The sequence below is a fragment of the Ruditapes philippinarum genome, unplaced genomic scaffold, assembly GCF_026571515.1.
Source record: "Ruditapes philippinarum isolate M1 unplaced genomic scaffold, ASM2657151v2 ctg1539_1_1_1_1, whole genome shotgun sequence".
Lineage (NCBI taxonomy): Eukaryota > Metazoa > Mollusca > Bivalvia > Venerida > Veneridae > Ruditapes > Ruditapes philippinarum.
Window position 1 is genome coordinate 95,459 of NW_026854519.1, and position 22,426 is coordinate 117,884.

Below are 22,426 nucleotides of genomic sequence, written 5' to 3' on the forward strand. Positions count from 1 at the left end.
ACTTTTTCTTGAAAAGAAACATTTTCTTTAAAATTATAAAAATAGATCTATAATCACTAAAACTGATGACGTTTATCACACACCAAGTTGCACAATCAGGCGGAAAGAAGAAACAAACCTATTTTTGGATTGAAAAGATTATAAAACACCCATTGTTGACGTGTCAAGCTCAGATATTAATATATTTAGAAACAAGACGTATTTCTGTATTTTTTAGTTATCACATTAAAGAAAAAGATTATAATTATTATGGAGTCTACAGACAACCTCTGCCTTGTTTGCCACGAGCACATTGACTTTTTTGCAATTGGCAAATGTGATCATCCGATTTGTTTCAGATGTTCCACTAGAATGAGGGCTTTGTGTGAGCAGTTTTATTGTCCAATATGTAGGACAGATTTACCAGAGGTACCTATTAAATAATATTTCATTACAGAATCAAACACAATGTCATCTTGTTTCAGTTCGGGAATATTAATTAGGAAGTGGCTAGCCGTACGGCTAGCCAAAAGTTCTAGCCGTACGTGAGTCACGTACGACTAGCCAGGACTCGCTGCATTGTCTAGCCGTACGGCACTTTTCAAATTTATATAGAAGTCGAAAATACATATGTTATTTCATGACTTTAAGCGAGGATTTTAACCAAGAAATAGTAATTGTCTTCGTATATTTACTTTAAATAGAGATTAATCGCCTTGTTGGCTACAGTAAAAAAAGTACGAATATCGATCTTTATCATCTCAAGACATCGAGAAAAAATAGCGTTAGGTCGCAGTTAAATAACATCAATTGAAATAGTTTACAAAATTTTGATAATAATCCTTTTTTGTTTCATAAAGTTTAATTTTCGACACCTTTAAAATGAAAAAAAAAGAAAATAATTATTGTTAGGCTCTGATATTTGCGTCAATTACCGACGGTATAGAAGTTTGTCCATCATTAAGGAAAGTTTGCATGTTCCGTGAAACGCATTTTAAAATTCTATTGTCAGTCCCTGGGTAGGCTTTATTTAAGGCTTATTAATTGATTGTGCTTTTATGTTCGATATTTATCTACTGTATTTGAAAATTATACAATTATTTTTGCTTTTCATCGTTTTTTTTTTTCAATGTTCTTTTTATTTATTTATTTATTTATTTATTCCACTCCGATCATTATTTATTCGATCCATGTGCTTAATTAACCAAAAATCATCTTTCAGTCAAATAAAACAACAAATCATAATCATGAGGCACAAAATAACACATGCATGATCGACTTCTATATAATTTTGAAAAGTGCCGTACGGCTAGACAATGCAGCGAGTCCTGGCTAGTCATACGTGACTCACGTACGGCTAGAACTTTTGTCAATCCTTATCTGCAACAAGTCAGTCCCCATCATCAAAATGTCAATCCCCAATCACAACAGGTAAATCCACAAAAGACCAATTCTTATCCTCAGCAGATCAATTCTTATCATCAACAGGACAATCATCTTTCTCATGGAGTAGATCCTTATCCCTACAATGTCAATTCCCACCATCAACAGCTCAATCACCATCATCAACAGGTCAATCCATTTCATTACATGGAAGTACACCAACTAACTCAGTTTCAACAGAGCAAATCTTATCCTCAGATGATGCAGCAACAATCGATAACAACAAATCCGTCATATTAAATAGTGAAGATTGTAACAGTGATATCCTAAAAAAATTAAGTGAATTACGACAAAAAGATCTCAAACGTCCTTTGATAGCACATTTAAATATCAACAGTCTTAAATCAAAATACTTAGAAGTGCATGAAATTTTGAAGAGAAAATTAGTGGATATATTTATCTTATCTGAAACTAAGCTGGATGATAGCTTTAATAGCAACATTTTCCATTATAATGGATACAAAATTGATCGCCGGGATCGCAATAAATTTGGAGGGGGAATTCTTGTTTATTCACGTGATGATTTGCCATTCCGGAGAAAGAAAGACCTGGAGCCAGAAAATTTTGAATGCATGTGTTTTGAACTATCTTTAAATAAAAGAAAGTGGTGTATCCTGGCTCTTTACAAACCTCCTAATATCAAAAATGTGGATTTTACTAACACCTGCACTAATGTTCTTGATAGAACTTTAAGACAATATGAAAACATCCTGCTTCTTGGTGATCTGAACTTTGACATGAACAGGCTTGAAAAATCATCCACCCTTCGCGATATTTGTGATACATATAACCTTGAAAATGTTGTAAAAGGAAACACATGCTTTATGAAAAATGCAAGTCCCTCAGCAATTGATGTTATTTTAACTAACAGATCAAATTTTATTTGTAACACAGAAAATTTAGATGTTGGTATCAGTGACTGTCACAATCTAGTAGCTACTACAATAAAAGAGCAGTGTTGTCAAACAAAACCGAAATATGTTAAATTTAGATCATACAAACATTTTAATGAGTCTGTTTTCAACACTGAACTTAGCAAAATTCCATTCCATATTGCAGATATTTTTGATGATATTGATGATTCATACTGGGCTTTTGAAACACTTTTCAAAGAAGTTGTAGATGAACATGCTCCAATAAAAGAACGCAAATTAAGATCACAAAAAGTTCCTTTCATGAATGGCGAATTGAGAAAATCAATCTATAAAAAACAGCAACTAAGAAATTGCTATTTCAAAAACCGTAATAACAAAAACTGGGAAAAGTTCCGCAAACAAAGAAATTTGGTCACAAAACTAAAAAGAGAGTCAATGGAAAAATATTTCTTTGAAAGGTGTAATGAAGGTCCAAAATCTAGCCACTTCTGGCCAACAATTAAACCGTTTTTGACATCAAAATCTACAGCAAAATCTGACAGCAAAATTATTCTTAATGAAAATGAGACCCTAATATCAGACCAAAAGGAAATAAGTAATATTCTGAATGATTTTTATGTGAATATTGCTTGTGATATTGGTATAAAAACTGATGCTGATATTGATGAAACACATCCTAGCATAACACAAATATCTAAAAATCATCCATCAATAGATACTTTTCAATTTGCTCCAGTGAGCACTGATCAAACTTTTAAATTATTGAAAAGTTTAAATTCAAAAAAGGCCATTGGTGTGGACAGCCTACCACCAAAGATAATTAAAGCAGGTGCGTATGCCCTGACAAATCCTATAACTTCGCTTATTAATAAAAGCTTTCAAACCTCTCAATTTCCACAAGCTTTAAAACTAGCACAAGTTAAACCTCTGTTCAAAAAGGATGATCCTTTCCAAAAGAAAAATTACAGGCCTGTCAGCATCTTACCTACCATTTCAAAAGTTTTTTGAAAAATCTATTAGTGCTCAACTTAACTTACATTTTGAAAACATTTTTCATGACTTTCTATCAGCATTCCGTAGAAATTTTGGCTGTCAGACAACATTACTGCGCCTCATTGAAGATTGGAAGAGAGCATTAGATAGAAATGAATATGTAAGCTGCCATACTCATGGATCTGTCTAAGGCTTTTGACTGTCTTCCGCATGACCTGATTATTCTTTAAACTTAAGGCCTATGGTCTGTCTGATGCCTCTGCTAATCTCATGCAAAGTTATTTGTTTAAAAGACAGCAACAAGTAAAACTAGGTACAATCTGTAGTGAGTGGAATGAAATAAACAAAGGGGTTCCACAAGGGTCAATTCTTGGTCCCCTCTTATTTAACATTTTCTTAAATGATATATTTTATTTCATTAAAAAGGGTTCTGTTTATAATTATGCAGACGACAATACCCTCTCATTTAATCATATTAATGTGGAAACTCTCAAAAGCACAATACAAGATGAAAGTGTTGTCATGATTAAATGGTTTGAAGACAATCTTATGCAAGCAAACCCTGAGAAGTTTCAGGCTATATGTATAGGCAAACAAACCTGTAAAAATGTGTCTAAATTCCAGATTCTTGATGCCACTATTCCTTGTGAATCTCATGTAAAACTTCTAGGTATTGAAATAGATTCCCTATTAAATTTTGATATTCATATCTCAAATGTTTGTAAAAAGTCAGCAAGACAAATAAATGTATTAACCAGACTATGTCCTCTACTTAATCTGGATGCAAAAATTCTTATATACAAAAGTTTTATCAGATCCAACTTTAATTTCTGCCCTTTAGTCTGGCATTTTTGTAGTAAGGACAATACAAACAAGTTGGAAAAACTTCAATATAGAGCTCTGAAAATTGTTTTTAATGACTATTCATCAAGTTATGAAGATCTGCTTAAACTGACTAATATGTCTTCACTCCATATCAGTAGAATTCAGGGCACTCGTTTGGCCATTTTTGGGGCCGAATATCGGCCCCATTCCCCTCTCAAAATCATATGTTTTTTTCCCCTATTTCAGTAAAAAATTCCCCTAAAAAAAAAATCGTAGTGCTAATGTTTGATATTTAAGAAAAAGGTGATGTTTTGATTTCATGAAAATAAAATATATTTCTGTTCAACTTTCAATGGATTGAAAACTAAAATACAGTTGTCAACAACGCTGTATGTTAAAACCGAAAGTAGCAGGAAGTGAGAAATGTACAGAAGGGAGATAACTCCCGTAAAATTATTGACAAAATTAATGTGGCAGATTATCATTGTAGGAGTTTACCTTATATTTAATTTGTTTAGAGAATAGACATACATCATCATACTTCTGCTAGAAAATAAACAAAACTGTTTTAATTTCTGTCAGTTGTTGTTGGAAAAAACGTATTTCTCTTGCAGTTTTGTACTCAAATATTTTCGAACCAAATATTTTCGTACTCAGTTTTACAGTTACATACAATTTCCTCTGAAACCAATACTTTTCTTAGAAAAGGCATAAAACTTTCTTGTTTATTTTTATTTAATTCTTATTTCAATTTTCATTGTTATAATTGTTTCAATCTAAAGAACAGGCAGAATTATGTAGAAAATAGATTAAGAACTGACCAGTGCAGATTGCAAAATAGTGTGATACATTTTTAACATTAAAAATAAAGAAAACATTAATGACTATAATAGGAAATAATTTTGCTGTGTTTCCATAACTTGGGTACAACATACCCTTGCCTAGGAAAGTCTGCCTTTCCAGAGCTTGTTGCACTGAATCAATATTTTTTGTACAAGTTTTTTTTTGTAAACAACAACAACAAAAGCAACTGTCAGTTTTAATTTTTATCATAAAAAAATGCATTATGCTTGTTATAGATTTTAATTTAACCCTTATGTTTTTCAGAATTTGCATTTTACCCCTCACTCTAGAATTTGAGGGGTATAAAACCCTTGGCCAAAAACATATATCTGGAGCTGTGATTGATGTCTGAGTCAGTCAAGTGCAATAAGAAAACAGTGAGATAGCCTACTTCAAGAACAACTTCATGTTATATGTTTTATTTGTAAGGTCTATAGTAATAAATATACTAGCTATAAGCCTATTGTAAGTAATGGTAGGAAATAGTGCCAAGAGTTAGTGTAAAACCTAAATTTAAAGAACTCATACTAGTATATGACTTGAAATTCCCCCTTTTGTCTTAAAATGACGCAAAATTCCCCTTCCTGAGGGTATGGGTACCTGTCCCCAAATGTTGTCTAGTGCCCTGGAATTAAACAACTCGCTATTGAAGTTTTTAAATGTCTTAACAGCATTTCTCCTAAGTATGTTCAAGAACTTGTTAATGTGCGTTCATCAAATTATAATTTTAGATACCAAAAAACTTTAGATGTACCTAAAGTACGCACAACCAATTATGGTAAAAAGAGTTTTCGCTTTGAAGCATCTAAAATCTGGAATAGTTTATCTAATGATCTAAGATGTACATCTGACTTAAATGAGTTTAAACGACTAATTGAAACATGGAGTAATGACAAGTGTGCCTGCTCTATGTGCATCTAATCGTTTATGTTCTATTTTACTTGATTCCTGTTTTTTTGCTTGTAAATAAATTTAGTCTTTTCCTTGAATTATGTACTATGTATCTGTATATATGTAAAACCCTGTTAATAGATATGACTGTATTTTTCATTGTAACCGCTCAGATTTCATTACAATGACTATATAAATTAATTGTATGTATTATTATCTTATGGTGTCTGTTTGTTTTTGTTTCTTTGTTTCTTATTATTATTTTCTATATTTTGTTCATGTCGGATACAAGCTTAAAGCTTATGTTTTGTACTGTTAATCATAACCGACTATAAATAAAGTTTGTCTTACTGTCTTACTGTCTTACGGGCCCGTACGGCTAGCCACTTCCTATTAATTATTATTAGTGGCACAATATTGTTACTTATCAGTAAGCAATTAAGCAGGGGCAGAGATTATTTGGTTATGATCAGAACTGTTTAAGCAGCCACTGCCTTAAAAGATAAAAAGGTGAAGAAGTGTAAAATTACATTGTTGTACACTATATACGGGGGTCAGACTGTCTTAAAATAATGTTTGAATACAAATTTATATCAACTTCCTTTTAGCAGATCTATTATTTTTTTTAAAAATCTGTAGTCTGTGCTTTTTAGAGACAATTTTGTGCTCAAATTTGGCCCTCTTCCCCTCCTTAAAAAGTATTTATTGTTGCCTAACATGTATAGATCTATACCTTAAAAAATACACCTGCAACAGTTTTTTTCTCTCCGAGATTCACTTTAGTTTATCATAAGAGTGGAAACAAACATGTAGTGGAATATTGTAGTTTGATAACTTTATTGTGTTGTTCCACAGTTACATGTACATGTCAGTATACAATAATAAATGTATATAACAAATTACAGACAGATTTTCTATATCTTAATTTCCTCCCCTCCTCAATTTAATATACAGTATTATAAAAAAAAATTATACTTTATAATAATTTATATATATCAAGAATTCATATTTTGAATATCTTAGTGAAATGCATGTTTTTGTCATATTTAATGTGTAAACATGTCATAAATTTGCTTTTAATTCACTTGATCATTTTTTGAAAAATATTACATTGGTACAATTTTGCATTTTCAGAAAATTTTACTTTCACTTTTGTTTTTAAAAAAGAAAATGTAGCTGACATAGTAGTTTCCTTTTCCTATTTTTTTTTTGGAAAATATGGGCTTTAGTTAAAATTCACATCACTTTAAATACATGTATTTCAGAGAGAGACCCGAATTAATTAATGATACTAGCCCGAATTAATTAATGATACTTAATGTCTGTTACTGCTGCAGAAAAGTTAAAGTTTATGTTACATGGTTAAAACTTACTTATCAAAATTACATTTAAGGAAGACAAGATAGATACCACCTATATCCTATGATTGAAGTACCGGTACATTCTAAAAACTTTGAATATTGAAAAAAAAATACCATGAGAACAGATATACATGTATGATTAAATATAAGTATATATATTGTTTTTCATGCGATTAAGGCATATAATGAAATATTGTTTGTTGTCCCTCCAGAGACCTAGAAAAAATTGCTATGGACTGCAGGACTCAGGAGGGAAGCAAAGATATTCTGAGTCCGTGATGCTAAATGTATGTGTCAATTGAGAATGTGCGACTGTCAAACTTAATAACACAGTACTTATCAATTTATTTTTCACATTAATTTTCAGGTTTTCTTCCTGAAAACAAGAGAAAAGTTTGGAGAGATGCCTATAAGAAAGTTTATTATGAACAGAAAATTGAAAATTCAGTTTGAGGACGACACTATACGAGAAAGGTTTGAAGAGTTGCTGGAGCACCGCTGCACTAAATGTAAGGACCGGTATCCAGAGAAAAATTTTAAAGCACTCAGAGATCATATGAGACGTGTCCACACCTTATTTTATTGTGATCTTTGTTTAGAATTGAAGGTAAATTTAAATTTATTTCATAACAAATCCGATATCTCCATTTGCATACAAAATAAAAGCAGGTAAATTTGTGTTTGAAAGTAAAGGGACTCACTGAAATGTCTTGTTATAAAAATAAAGCTGCTTGAATTTTATGAACAAATTAAGAAAATTAAATCTTGTTTTCAAGAATAACTTGATGAGGAAATTCACTCATCTGATTAATAACTTTCTCTTTTCAAAATGAAACATAACATCATTGATGACACTATAAATCTTCGTATTGTAATTTTAGATTTGCATTATTTTAGATTATCTGAAAACTTTTGAAATGTCATAAAAACTTTATTCTTTGTATTTTTGGTTTAATCAGATATTCAGTAGTGAGCGCAAGGCATACAATCGGCATGACCATGCCATTCACCGTCGTGTTGGTGACAAAGACGATAAGTCATACAAAGGTCATCCATTGTGTCAGTTCTGTGAAGAAAGATATTTAGACAAAGATGAACTGTACAAGCATCTTAGAAAGGATCACTTTTATTGTCATTTCTGTGAAAGTCTTGGATCTCAAGAATTTTATAAGTAAGTTAAGCTTTTGTGTATAATTTTATTTACTGTAATTAACAGGTTGAGGGGTGTTTTTATATAAATGTGTTTAAAAGCTGTACATATATACATCTGAAACAATTTTGATTCTATTCACAACCAACAATAAACACGGAAAAAATCAATGTGAGTTTTAGTACCTCTCTCACTAGTCAACTGCTATATTAGGTTACATATGATTGGTTAATTTTACTCAGTCCTCCAGTCAGTGAGCGTGTGGTGTTGTATTTTCGGTGAGCAAATCAGAATGGCTACAGATGTCAAAGTAGTAAGAAAATTCTAAGAAATCCTCCAACAAAACTTAAATAAAGGGTGTAGGAATGCTTAAGGAATTAAACATAGTAACATAAAATATATGTTTTGTGGTTATGTCCTGTCCGAAGTTAGTATTAGCACAACTAAATTGATGCAACACATGAAAAGAAAGCACTGATATTAAAGTGTTAAAACGCCTACTTTAAGTTCAGAAAAAAAAGTCAGATCTGTAAGTGTAGTCAAATTAATACTGTGATAGTTAGTTCGATTATAATTGTTTTCCAAATAGACCACTTTTTATTTTCATGAACACTACTAGTAATAAGAAAGAAGTCAAGTAAGTTGAGATAATGTTTATACAACTAAAAAATGGGGAAAAAAATGTTAAGGGGCACACTTAAGAGTTAATAAGCAGAATTGTCAACTAAAGGCAAAATAAAAATAAGCCATGAATCAAATAAAAGATAATAGAATTGGGATGCCTGAAATTGAAATAGATTACAACATTTGGTGAATCGTTGTGCACAGCCCTATTTGACTTACACATAACTTTACATTTAAATAGAATTTATCTCTAACAGTATATCAGTTATGTTAAATATATATCTATTATATTTAAAGTGACTATTCATCACTGAGAGATCATTTTGACACTGACCATTACCTATGTGAGGAAGGAGAATGTGCCAGTGCTCAGTTTACTAACGCCTTTCGTTCCGACATTGATCTGAAAAGTCATCAGGCTCAAGAACATAGTAAAGCCCAGACTAAACTTCAAGCAAGGCAAGAAAGAACCATCAACATTGATATCAATTATGCACCTAGACCAAATAGTAGACCACAGAGAGGTAAGTATTTCTTCCATTTTACTGACTAGCTTGTCTGCCTTTAATTTATGTTGAACTCTATATTTAAAAGAAATAAGTCTTCATTTCCATGTAGGTACTGTACAGTAGGTTCAGTCAAACTTGATATAGCAACTCACTGAATTAAACAACTGCATGTCATATGTACACAAACCCTAATTAAAATTGCACACCATAAATCATTTATACAGTCAGTGATTTAAACAACTCCCTGTCTGACAGTTGTGTCCTAAAGTGACATTATTTTGTCACTAAGATACTTGACAAGACAGGTATTTGAGTATAATTAGTCAAACAGATATCTGAACTGCATGATTTTTCAATGCTGTGAAAATGCTTTTGATGTTAACTGTCAATGCAAAAGGTAGTAACATTGGGAGTTATAAAATCTTGACTATTGTAACTAGTCTTGGTCAATTTTGTGTACTATATTTTATTCATATTTTAAGTTTCCCTATCATACATGTATGTAACCTTTTTTTTGATGGTCCCATAGTAATAAGGTTTGCATGCAGTTGGCGTCTATAATCCACATTAGGTTTGCTTCAAATAAAATGATATTATCCGGATACATTGTTGTAGATTGTTAACTTGGTAAATATGTTTTAAGGCCATTAACAATGAAACAAGTTTAGAATTTTAGTATAGACAACCTTTGTAAGCAATAGCTTTATTTTATGAACCACACTTTATAAGGTTTGAGTCACTTTGCAATTGTAGCACATGGTTCAAGTTGCAAGTATACTAATATACTGAACACACCAACATTCACTAGTTATACATGGAAAGTGCTATTCACTTACTATAATATACCTCACATCCACATGATGTAATATTTGGGGGTATTTTTAATGCATTTTGTTCTGAGTAAAATGTATGATAACCATTCTTGTACTATACATGTATTTCATTTATAAATCAATTACAGGTAGAGAACCAAGAAGAGATGAGAATGAAGATGGACGGAGGGGTGGTCCTCGAAATCAGGGTAACAGAGGTGGTAGAGGGGGGAACAAATACACCAACAACTATACCTCACATAGGTGAATAGTGATTGTTTTTCTGTTGGAAGTTTTTATAAGTGTCAAGATTGTGCAGATTTAAGCTTGTACAAACTTTTATAATTGTCTTGAGACATTGTAAGATTTAATTTAGTTTATTTATTGTAAACCTTTCTTGCTGACAGTCAGTTAATATGATTCTGACAAAGCACCAATTCAAAAAGTCAGTGAAGACATTGTGTCAAATGAATTTTTTATTTTCTAACTAATGTAAGCTCTTTTTGCTATTATCAAACCTTATATATCATTCTTGAATCAATTACTTTAGCATAGTTTGAAATAAAAAAAAATTCAAAATTATAAATATAGACAAAACTGGCATGATAGCTAATATCAAACTGGTGATGTAAGTTCTGCCTTATTCTGTAAGTTAATTTGATACATGTGCATACAAGTTGAGAATTGATGTTGTTATTATAATATAATGTATTTTCTATGGCATATTAGGGAGAAACAAGACATAGATAGAGCAATTCAAGCTTCTCTCAGTACAATGAAGGATGTGGACATGAAGAAAGAGAAACCTAAAGCTGATTCATCGTCATCCTCTGAAGATGATTTTGCTCGCACTGAGGAACATTTTCCTGCCCTTGGCGCTCAGGCTCCTGTGGAAAACAATGTTTCTGCCAGTGTCAAGTCACAAGCTACTGTCTCAACAACAACAACATCTACATCAGTGTCTACAGCAACATCAGACAGTAAACCGTCACTAGCTGACAGATTTGCTATGTCAAATAGTATGTCAGTTCAACATGGTGGTTTAAATGACTTTCCAACATTAACATCTCGAAGTGACAGTTCTATTAATAGTTTGCCTGCAAAAGGACGAGGTGCAAAATTTACTTCCACTTTTAAAGCTAAAAATCCTGAAGAAGATTTTCCGGATTTACCATCTAGTAATAAGTCTTCGTTTAAACCTTTACAAACAGGTTGGACTCAACCAGAGAAAAAGATAAATGTGATAGACAAACCTGCAACAAAGAGACCTAATAGCAAACATAAAATACCTCAATCTTACAATGTTAATGACTTTCCATCATTAGGAGCACCTTCTAATAAATCAAGTAATGATAAATGGTTTAATTCCTCTTCTAAAAAGCCGTCTAAAGAAATTAAGAATAGTAATAATAATGTTACCCATACAGAATTGACTAGTAAGGAAGTTATAGATCGTTTTAGTCCTATTAATGTACCAGATTCTCCAAAGTCTGAAAGAAATAAAAATAAAAAGAAGAAAAAGAAGGACAAATTAACAGTGATTAAAAATGAAGACGCTGGAAATAATGGTTCCCTAAAAGGTAATTCTTCACTGGATGACATAGCTAGTCTGTTACTGAAATCTGAAATAAAAGAAGACTCTGGTGTTTCAGGAAAACAGGAACCAGTAGTGAAATCAAATCAAGATAATAAAGTAGAACCCAAACCTGAAAAAGGAAAAGGCAAGAAAAAAATTGATAAGATAGAAAAGAAAATGGAGTCTGAGAAAGAAGTACTTAATATAACAGAACTAAAAATATCTGAACCTGTATACAGAGAAGCTCAACCACAACTGGTGAAATTTGCAATTGCTGATGAGGATTTTCCAAGTCTGGGGTCAAAAAGTCCGAAGAAACCACCCCCTGGATTTAGGAATGAGAAAAAATCAGTTCAGTCTAATGCTCCACCAGGTTTTGGAAATCCAGCAAGTGCTAACAACAAACCACCGCCAGGATTTAGTTCTCAGTCAATGTCTGGAAGTTTAAACAATGGGGTTTTAGAAGAGAAAGAAATCACTATTGGGACAAACATGGACAATTACCAGTATTACCAGCCAGAAGGTTTTCAGGAAAGAAATCAGCTGTTGATTAGTACTATTAGGTCATTCTGTGATTCAGATTCTATGCAATTCACAGACTTTAAAACCCTCTCTGGTGAGTTCCGTCGCTCTGACATCACAGCTGGTCAGTATTACAACAGATGCTGTGAGATTCTTGGCAAGGAGAATTTCTTAGATGTCTTCCAAGAACTGCTAGCTTTGCTTCCAGATATTGAGAAACAACAAGAGTTACTGAATGTGTACATGCAGTCAGAATGTATGAAGAAACCAGATAATGTGCTAAAAATAAGTGGGAAAAGTAGGAATGCCAAAGGTGCTTGGACAAAGACCCAGTCAGGTTTCTTGACTTGTCAGACATGCCGACAAGTGCTTGTGAGAAAGGACTATAATGGCCACATGGTAATTCACAATATAGATTCAGACTTTCCCTCACTTGGTGGTGAGTTTGGATCTGGTCAAAGTGTTGGTACTGGTGGAAGCTGGGTTAAGGCCAAGTAACCTTCTTAAAGTTGTTGTAGTGGAATAGGTAATATAAACATTTAATCAGGAATTATGCAAAATCAAACACTGTGATAGTAAATTTTTATTTTCAACTGCAGAACAATGTGTATCCTGTAATGTGATAAATGAGTAAAAAAAAACCCAGAAGATGCCAGTATTTTCAGAATTTTTTTATATGTAATATTCATTTTCATATGTTACAGGAGATATACAGGGCTGTACAAATTTGTTTTGAATCCAGTTGTCCAAGACAACTAACCTAATAAAATAGTGTTGTCCTAAAACTAATTACAAGAGTCGAAGTCTTATAAATGTAAAACATAATGTTCAGTATGCTTATTATGCATATCGAAATTTTTTACAGTTACAGTTTGCATTTTATTTAGTATACAATAAAACATTTTGTTGCAACTGAAATAATTCTAATTGTCCAGGACTCTTCCCATGTACCATTCAACTTTAATAGCCTGTGTTTGTTTTGACTCAGTTTCACAGTTTCAATGAAAATTTGTCTGTTTTCGTAAGAACTATTACTATTTCAGCTAGTATGTTTGATTGTTTAATAGTAGATAGTTTCTTTTTTAATATTTTAATCCTTGGTCTGCTGTGTATTTAATGGCTTGTTAGCATAGCCACTGTGATCTGGCATTAATAAACAAGATAACAGCAATACTGTTAATCTTACAGCTGTAGCTAATTAACCTCTGATATTTATCTAAGTACACTCGGTATGGAATATGCAGTCTTTATCATGATATAATTTTTTATCAGTATATGTTTATGTCAAGTGGTTTAACCTTGATAAACATAAAGCAAAACAATAAGAATATTTACAGTTCACTAATATTTTTACATTCTTATGTACATAAATAAGACAACTTGACAAAAATTTGTCTCTTTACTACAAATCACAATGAATATTTTCTTATATTGAAAGTAGATTCATGTTTCTTTTGTATGAACACACAGTGAATAAGATTTAACTTTCATGTCTTGTATTCTTGTGATATAAATTATTTGACAAAATATATCGTTTTCATTATTTCATATTCAGAATCGTGCGATTTATATTGGTTTCCTGAACAATTTCCTCATCACTTTCGCACTCTGCCCACAATTGCTCTAATACTTTGTTAACATTTATCCTAGCGTTTGCTATTTTACTTTGTTTACTCCAGCATTCATGCTCCAAAATCAACTGCGGTATAATTTGCATAAAGAATATGATTGGTCACTTTTACACAGCATAGAGTATGTCATTATCACAAGTTATCTATTTATGAATGAAAAATTTATGCATTTGCTAACAAAAAGTAGTAAATGTGAATACGAGGCTGTTAATGTGTAAACTCTTTGGAAACAGACTGTGCCCATGATCCGTATTGACACAGCAGACTGTGTTCCTGTATAGCAGGCAAGGGGTTAATATTGTTCTTCCACAAATGATAAAAATCAGACTTTTACAGGACTTACTTTCTATTTATTGTCACTTGTCCTTGGTGTTTTTTAGTTGTCCAGGACGTCAGTCTATAGGATTTATAGAGCCCTGATATCTGAGAAAATTCAATATTTTATCATCAAGATTTACCTATACTCAGATAATCTTTTTTGTGTGGAAAATAAAATGAATTTCACTAGTGTTTTATATAATTTTATAAAAAAATATGTGACAGATTCTTGTGTGTTCCTGACTAGCATTTTCAACGTTGAAAAGTTTGACAGTGATTTGTATACAAGTTATGAGTGCTAAAATTACAATTTACTTTCATTTTTCCACTTTATCGTTGATCTTAATTGAATGAATGTCAAGATTTTTTATTCTTTTCCCCCTTTTTTTGACATATTTTGTCAGAAGTGTGGCCACTTCAATTATTTATTATATTTATTTTGTGTGAAATGCTTTAAAGTTTCATTTTTTTAGTGCTTTAAAAAAAACAGTGCAGCATTTGACAGTTTTGACTCCCAAGTTACCTTAAACATTTTTGTTTTGTTTTTTATTGTTACTAAAAATGTACATAATTTAGGGATTCATTTACTCCAGAGATAAAGTTTGGGGAAAAGATGTGTCAAAAGGATTGTTTTCAATTGTGAAAATGTCTTTATGATTTTTAGTTCAAATCAGGGTAAAGTTAAAAAAAATTTTTGGTAGAAGGTCTGAAATATATTTGGTAGTTACTTTTAATTTTTTGCTGTTACTCTATGTAAGTTTGTATAATACTGCTTTTATATGTTAGCCAGTAAAGCATAAACCCAATAATAGTGCATGTTACATGTAACAAATCTAAAATAATTGTATAAATCATAAGCAAAAATTGTGTTTTTGCAAATGAATTGAAATTGTGAATTTAATTAATCAAAGGAAATAATGTCATGTTATTTTGGTTATATAAATGAGTGTTAGTATTGAGGAATTAGGGTGTTGGTTTGTGGCAGACAAGGGCAGTAACTCTTATGATTTTATTTATCAATAGCATCAAAAAGAGTATATTTTCTCAAATTTTAATTATTAGACACTATTCATTTTTACTTAAATCAAATATTAAGATATCTCAAGATTTTTTCTGATTATGCATTAAAACATTGTTCCGGGAATGCAAAATGTAGTTAAATGGATATTTTATTTGTATAAGCCATCTATTTGATTAATGCAATTTAAATTGATATTCCATCACCTTAGTGCAGAAATTACAAAATCCTTACACAATTTAATAGGAGTTACCCATTTCTGCACAGAGGTGACAATACATGATCCATTCATGTATTAAATACATCATAATTATGTAGACTAAAAGCAAGAAATTAAATGTCCATTTTAAAGCGTTAAGAGAAAATAAGAGCGGAAAACAACAAACAGCAAATTATCAGAAACAAGTCTTGAATTTTATTGGCAGAAAATTGTGGGAAGCCTATTAACAAAACAACTTTCACATGTATATAGTACTATATACAACATAATTTCAATAGTCTGGCATGTGTAATAAATGCCAAGATGTTGTCAGTGAAACAAATTATATGAGTGAATGAAAGCTAATAAGCAATAAATCATTTTGGAGCAAAATATGGGCCCAAAAGAATCTTACTTTCTACATTGTAAATGTGTTATAGATGTTATGATAATGATAATAAATTTTTGATTCCTTGAGTTTGATTAATCAAATGTTTTATATATTGATTTGGTTACTATAAAAATGGCAATGTTTGTGTTTTGAGGACAAATTAACATACATGTACATTGTAGTTTCAGAGAAAAGATTTTTCTAGATCCTAATATTGTTGTATTTTCATGTTTTCCTTTGTAGATTTGTTACATGCTTACATTGTTTTTTTAAATAAATACAACTTTCATATAACTGTTTTTGTTTCTTGTTTTCATATTTATACAGAGAGTATTTTGTATAAACTAGGTAATTCAAATGAATTTAAGTGTGCAGAAACGTTCTGTGAACCTTTTGAGTTTGACTATTTGAAGAACAGTGAGCCTGGGTGTCGGTGTAACACTGGTTCAAGTTTTATGTGCATCTTGTATAACATCTTGTCCCATCAACCACAGAAGATCTGGTTACTTCACACACTTATTTGAGGTCAATATATAGGAGGCCCATGAATTAAACTAGCATGGATTTTGAAAGACTTATGACCCTTTTTGAACTTTGATAATTCTTGGTTAAAACATTGTATGCAACATAGGTCTTCAATACTATTGAAGGTTTTCATTTGAAACTTTATAAATGTCTTCTTATGTTATTTTGTTGTGATTAATGCTTCCGAGGGATCACTTTGTTTCCAGAATTTTGTACTTCACAACAGCAGGTGTCAAGTGCTGTGTGGCAGCCGTAAAAAGTTGCCCCGTACTTCACTTCAGTGTTGTTATATTTTCTGGTCCTTCGGGATCATTGATACCAACACTATTAAGTGTTGAGAATTGAGTACCGCTCAAGCCGGTGCTAGGGGGCGTGGAGGGATGTTGCACTTATTCATTATCCTCATTACAGACTCAATCAAAACCGAGTCTGCAAATTCTTATGTTATTTTGTTGTGATTAATGCTCCGAGGGATCACTTTGTTTTCCAGATTTTTTGTACTTCACAACAGCAGGTGTCAAGTGCTGTGTGGCAGGCCGTAAAAAGTTGCCCCGTACTTCACTTCAGTGTTGTTATATTTCTGGGCCTTCGGATCATTGATACCCAACACTATAAAGTGTTGAGAAAATTGGAGTACCGCTCAAGCCGGTGCTAGGGGGCGTGAGGGATGTTGCACTTATTTCATTATCCCTCATGTACCAGACCAAATCAAACCGAGTCTGCAATTCTATGTTATTTTTGTTTGTGATTAAATTTGCTTAATACTATTGAAGGTTTTCATTTGAAACTTTATAAATGTCTTCATATAGGTCAATATCGCAAGCCCATAAATTACGCGAATTTTAACTGAATTTTGACCCTTGTGAACTTAAAAAAATGATAAATATCCTAATACTTGTAACATGTAACTGACCGCTCTTGTTAGCTAAGGGCTGAGCTTTTGTAGTAGCAATGCGTCTATCAGCATTGTACACAATTGTTTTGAGAAAAAAAAACATTTCTTAAAACACAAGGTGGAACTTATAAAACATTCCGTGATAAACAACAAGAGTTAATTTATTAAATCTTTTGAAACAACAAACGAAATGATACTTTTGGTTTAGCATACATACATAATAATGTTCAGTACTATGTTGGTGGTACAACTATACATTTCTCTTCTATACGTATCAGAGAGTCATTATTTTTAAGGACTCTTGTATACCCCCTAACACAACTACCCTGTCCTTTCTGAAACATACACAATAAGGGACGAATTCCAATTGTTCCCACGTCATTAGAACTCTACTTTTTATTTCTAATTGCTGATTTATGTGTAACATATGGCGCAACTCTTCATCCTTGTGAACAATAGTTACAACGGCCCCCGTTTCTTTATCCCTCCCAGCAATCAGTATATTTCCTTCAGAATCCACAGCTGTTCCACGAGGCGAGCCTAATTGTTTGAACGTGAAAATAAGTTCCGACTTTGTGTTTACACAAAACAGTGCACAGGCGTCAGAATCAGTTACAAGAACATTCCCTTCTGTTGTTGCAGTTAAATGCCAAGGATTGCATGGTTTGTCACTTATTGTAGGTAATTGGATAGTCCCTTGCCTTTTACCATCCGAATCTAACAAACATATTTCTCCAACCTGCAGGCCAACCGCCAGAAAACTGTTTAATAAACAAATACCCAAGCATCTGCCCTTAATGTCATATGATTTAACCGGTTCTATGATCATATCCTCAACAATAAGTTGTTGAATTTGAGTGTTTCCCATCGTCACATAAATGTCTTTACCTTTGGAACAAATTGCCCATGGCTTAGCAGGGAGCTCGTAAGAGGAAATGAATTGAAATGTTTTATCGACAAATTTCACTTTTTGGTTACTTCTGTCAATTAATATTGCATCTCCCGTTTCGAGAAATGCTGCAGACGACACTATACATTTTTCTTTGTCACTGGAAAGTCGAACCTTATATTTTCCATATCTCTCTAATGACAATTGATCAAATGGCCTTATCAGTCTTGGCAAGTTATGTTCTGGAACCCTATTTGATTCTTCATCTTCATTCCTGTTTTCATTTCTTAAACTTTGCATATCCATATTTGTACTATTTAATTCCTGATGCTTACTATTCTCGTCCCTTTTAGAATCTTCCGACAAACAATTGACTGATGCAAGGATATCACAATCAGTATTTTGGAATGTCTGGTTCTCCTCGGGGCTATTTGCCTCATTATAATCTTGGTTCAATCTTTTATCATGATTGATAAATTCAGGTGAGTCCGATTTAGATCTTGTTTCTTTTTCGTTGTCCCTTTTTATTGCCTCCTTACTCAAGTGTTGATGTATACGTTCAGGTGCGTCAACGGATTTAGTATCCCATGCTATCCTTACACCATAATTTGTTAACTCGTCATCTGTTTGAACTCCGGTGTCAGTCCAATAGTCAGTCATACCAACTTCACTGTCTGATGCTTCTTTCCTTCTCATTAAATCATTTTTGTCTTCTTGTTGTACTTCATTATTTACATGGTTATTGTCACTTTCATAATTTCCATCGTATAAATGTAGCTGTGGAATAACAACTTGACTACTATTTGTATCAACTTTACTTTCATGCACATTTTCCATTTCTTGTTCTTCAAGTTCAGTTTGCACGAATTTATCTTCCCTGTACGCTTTTATCCTCGATTCCTTATAATTTGGAGTAATTTCTTTGTTTGGTTCTACCACAGTATCCAATAAACCGTTCCTATCCCGTGGTGTTTGAGTAGCTATCGATATTCCCTCAGATATCCTCACCGTATTGTCACTATTTATGCTAACTAATATTCGTGATTGTTTTTCGATTTTCGTGTTATGTTTTAAAATGGAGTCATCTTGAACATTAAATTTTGATTGTCCAGTTTGTGAAGAGACTGTCCCCATTTTGGATTCCGAATCGTCAATAAACTATATCGGCAATAAACTCTTTTTCTCAAATGTGTGGCTCTTTTAGCCCTTATAATTTCAGAATATTGTACAATTGTGAACATGGTAAAAGTAAAACAATGCGTATGTGGATCTGCGCTGAGCGGTGACGCGTTCATTGTAGTCTTTGTTTAGTCTCGTAAAGATATATTCATTTCACATATTATATTACATGCAAAATATTTTTTTTTACTCAAAGATATTGGTTTTACTTTTGAACATGCTAAAGTATGATTAAATAAAAAAAAACTTGTAACACTATTATGCCACGGCACACATATAACTTGTCTAAGATTTATTTATTTAAAGTTTCTATATAAACATGTCTTATACAAATTTGTTAATTAATTAAATCATATTTTAACCAAAGAAATCCTTGTGCAGTTATATAGATTCGTTTTAAAGACTGAAACAATACTGAATTTATTGAATGTGTTGAGTAAAATTACATATGTACCTAAACGAGTGAAAGTCGATTTATCACATACCAAAAATAAAAAACTGTTTAAAGTAACTAACATTTTGCGCGTCTTTTACACTTACACTTGCTTGTATAACGCAAATGACGTTACGTCAAATTTTATCACTCCACGTGATTTTGTCACTATAGACAAAGAAGGAAAAAAACGGTGTTAACCTGCCAATAAACACTGGTAAGGGACTACTTGTATATGCGGCTTTTATGTTTTCTCCCTCGATTATATAGTTTACAAAGCCTTTTAAAGCAACAATAAAAAACATTTTTATTTATATTTTCTGTTCTTATAATGTTTTCTTTTCATACAATACCGAAATAATATCTCACATACACTAACGCCACATATTAGATCCATATCAGTTAATAAATATTTTGACAAAACTGCGCCAATCCGTAAGCAGCGTAATGACGTCATCCTAAGTAAACAACTCATTCATAAACAAGCTGACGTTATTTCATACATACAAGAATGATAAATGGGGCTGAAAACACAAGTTTTTATTGTTGAAAACTTGATAAAATAACGTTTCTTTCTTATTATTTATTTTGTTTAATAATTTCTATATCTTTGCAACTGTAGGGTGCGAAAATCGAACAGCGTTATACGAAAATCGGCACCGGAAGTTATTTCCGCTTGAAAAATAACATAAGTGATCTTCCTTATTTTATCGTGATAGAATCGAAATAACATCGACCTGAGAGGTGTATATCGGCTATTTAACACCGGTTTTGTCGTTTTGACGCGAAAAAATTAACCACTAAGGCCTACGGCCTTCGTGGTAAATTCCTACGCATCAAAACTCCAAACCGGTGTTAAATAGCCGATATACACCTCTCAGGCCGATGTTATTTCTTGAATATATGCACAGCAGTGCAATACCATTTTTACGGAGTCGCAAAATCGGCACGGGTACAAGTATGTGATAAAAACTGAATATTTCAACCGTTGTATAAGAGCGACTTCAACATCTATATATTGGGCAGAGCTGGGGACAAAGCACGTTATATTATGCGTGTTACAGGACATAAAGCAGAATCTTCAATAAGAAGTTATTCGTGTCGACAAACAGAGGACAATCAACGTGACATGAGTAAACGTTGAGGTACTGCTCCTTACAAATCAGCCGGTTGACATCACAAGTTTTAATTAATAACAGTGTGCCTGCACCTGCAACCTTTGGTAATCTCGAAACCGTATCAGAAAATGACATTCTTGAAACATTCAGTGATGACAATATATTGTCATAGAGATTTAGGTGAAGAAATATCTCGCGATGTCATTATGAAATCGTCATCCCAGATCATTTTTTATCCTATTTTTCAGACATTATTTAGTAAGATATTAGAAACTGGCATGTGGAGAGACCTTTACATAAATCCGGTAATAAATAAGACCCTTCATATTATAGAGGTATATCGTTGATACAATATTCTCAAATATTAATCACGATAGGCTATGTACATTGGCCAAAAGATTTAACGAAATAGACGAATATCAAGCAGGTTTTATGGCAAATATCAAGCAGGATTTATGGCAGAATATTCCACTGTTGATAACATGAGGCCTCGCCACTTACTTTTTTAGCAGGTGGTAAGTCGGACCACTGGATTTGAAATATAGGTGGTCCTTCTGGAAGTCAAGTGGTCCATCATGTTTTTGTTGTTGTTTTTTTCATTCATTAAATAAAAAATATTCAGATTTTGAAAAAAAATACACAGAGATATATTATTAACAACTAAAGAAAACATATATTGATAGATATATAAATAATTTTCATCTGATCAGAAATTAAGGAGAGCAAGTCAGTAGGTATTCTGTTGTAAAGTGATTTTTTTATCTCATTTACAAATAGATATCAGAGCTGCACTTATTTAGGTAAAATTTTATGTTGAATGGAATTCTTTCTCAACTCAAGTTAGAGATTAGCGATACCACATTAGTCTGCCATATTCTCTAACTCTTATTCAAATGCTCATTGTTGTTACGTGATACGTCTTATAATAATTATCTTTTATAGATTAACATTTTTCATAAAAATTATTAAATTGTTAATTAAAAGTTAAGTGCGAAAAACAGATCTTTTATTGTTGAAATAAAGATAAGAAGTCAAGAATTACTACCGGTAGATATATTTTTTCAATTTTCTTTTGTTTGCTGCCATTATTCAAGTATCTAAAATTAAGTTTATCCGATATAAAATACAATATCACAATTAAATAAAATTCAATACTAGTGTCATTTGAATGAATCTTTTACCTAAATTAATAAAACAAGTTCTTTCCTTTTTAACATACGTAAGCAAAATTTTTAGGCTTAAGAACTTCTTTAATTAATGAGATGAATGAACGTATACATGTACGTCGGACAAATGATTTTAAACAGAAAGTATATAACATGTTTTTTTACCAAATCGCCTTCCTCCCAGAAGAGCCTTGCACCATCCTGAAAATTCAAGTGGTCTGACGGACCAGTTGCTTGTAAAACTAGTTGGTCCTTGCCAAA

General features: G+C 32.1%; 1 protein-coding gene across 1 annotated transcript; it reads left to right on the plus strand.

Annotated features, from left to right (window-relative positions):
- Positions 1-58: 58 nt before the first annotated feature.
- Positions 59-16,254, plus strand: LOC132740345 (E3 ubiquitin-protein ligase ZNF598-like). The gene is made up of 6 exons (XM_060728225.1): positions 59-408; positions 7,578-7,817; positions 8,170-8,381; positions 9,282-9,508; positions 10,455-10,569; positions 11,035-16,254. Exons 1-6 carry the CDS (start codon positions 250-252, stop codon positions 12,899-12,901), a joined length of 2,820 nt encoding a protein of 939 aa, XP_060584208.1. The 5' UTR covers positions 59-249; the 3' UTR covers positions 12,902-16,254.
- Positions 16,255-22,426: the final 6,172 nt, after the last annotated feature.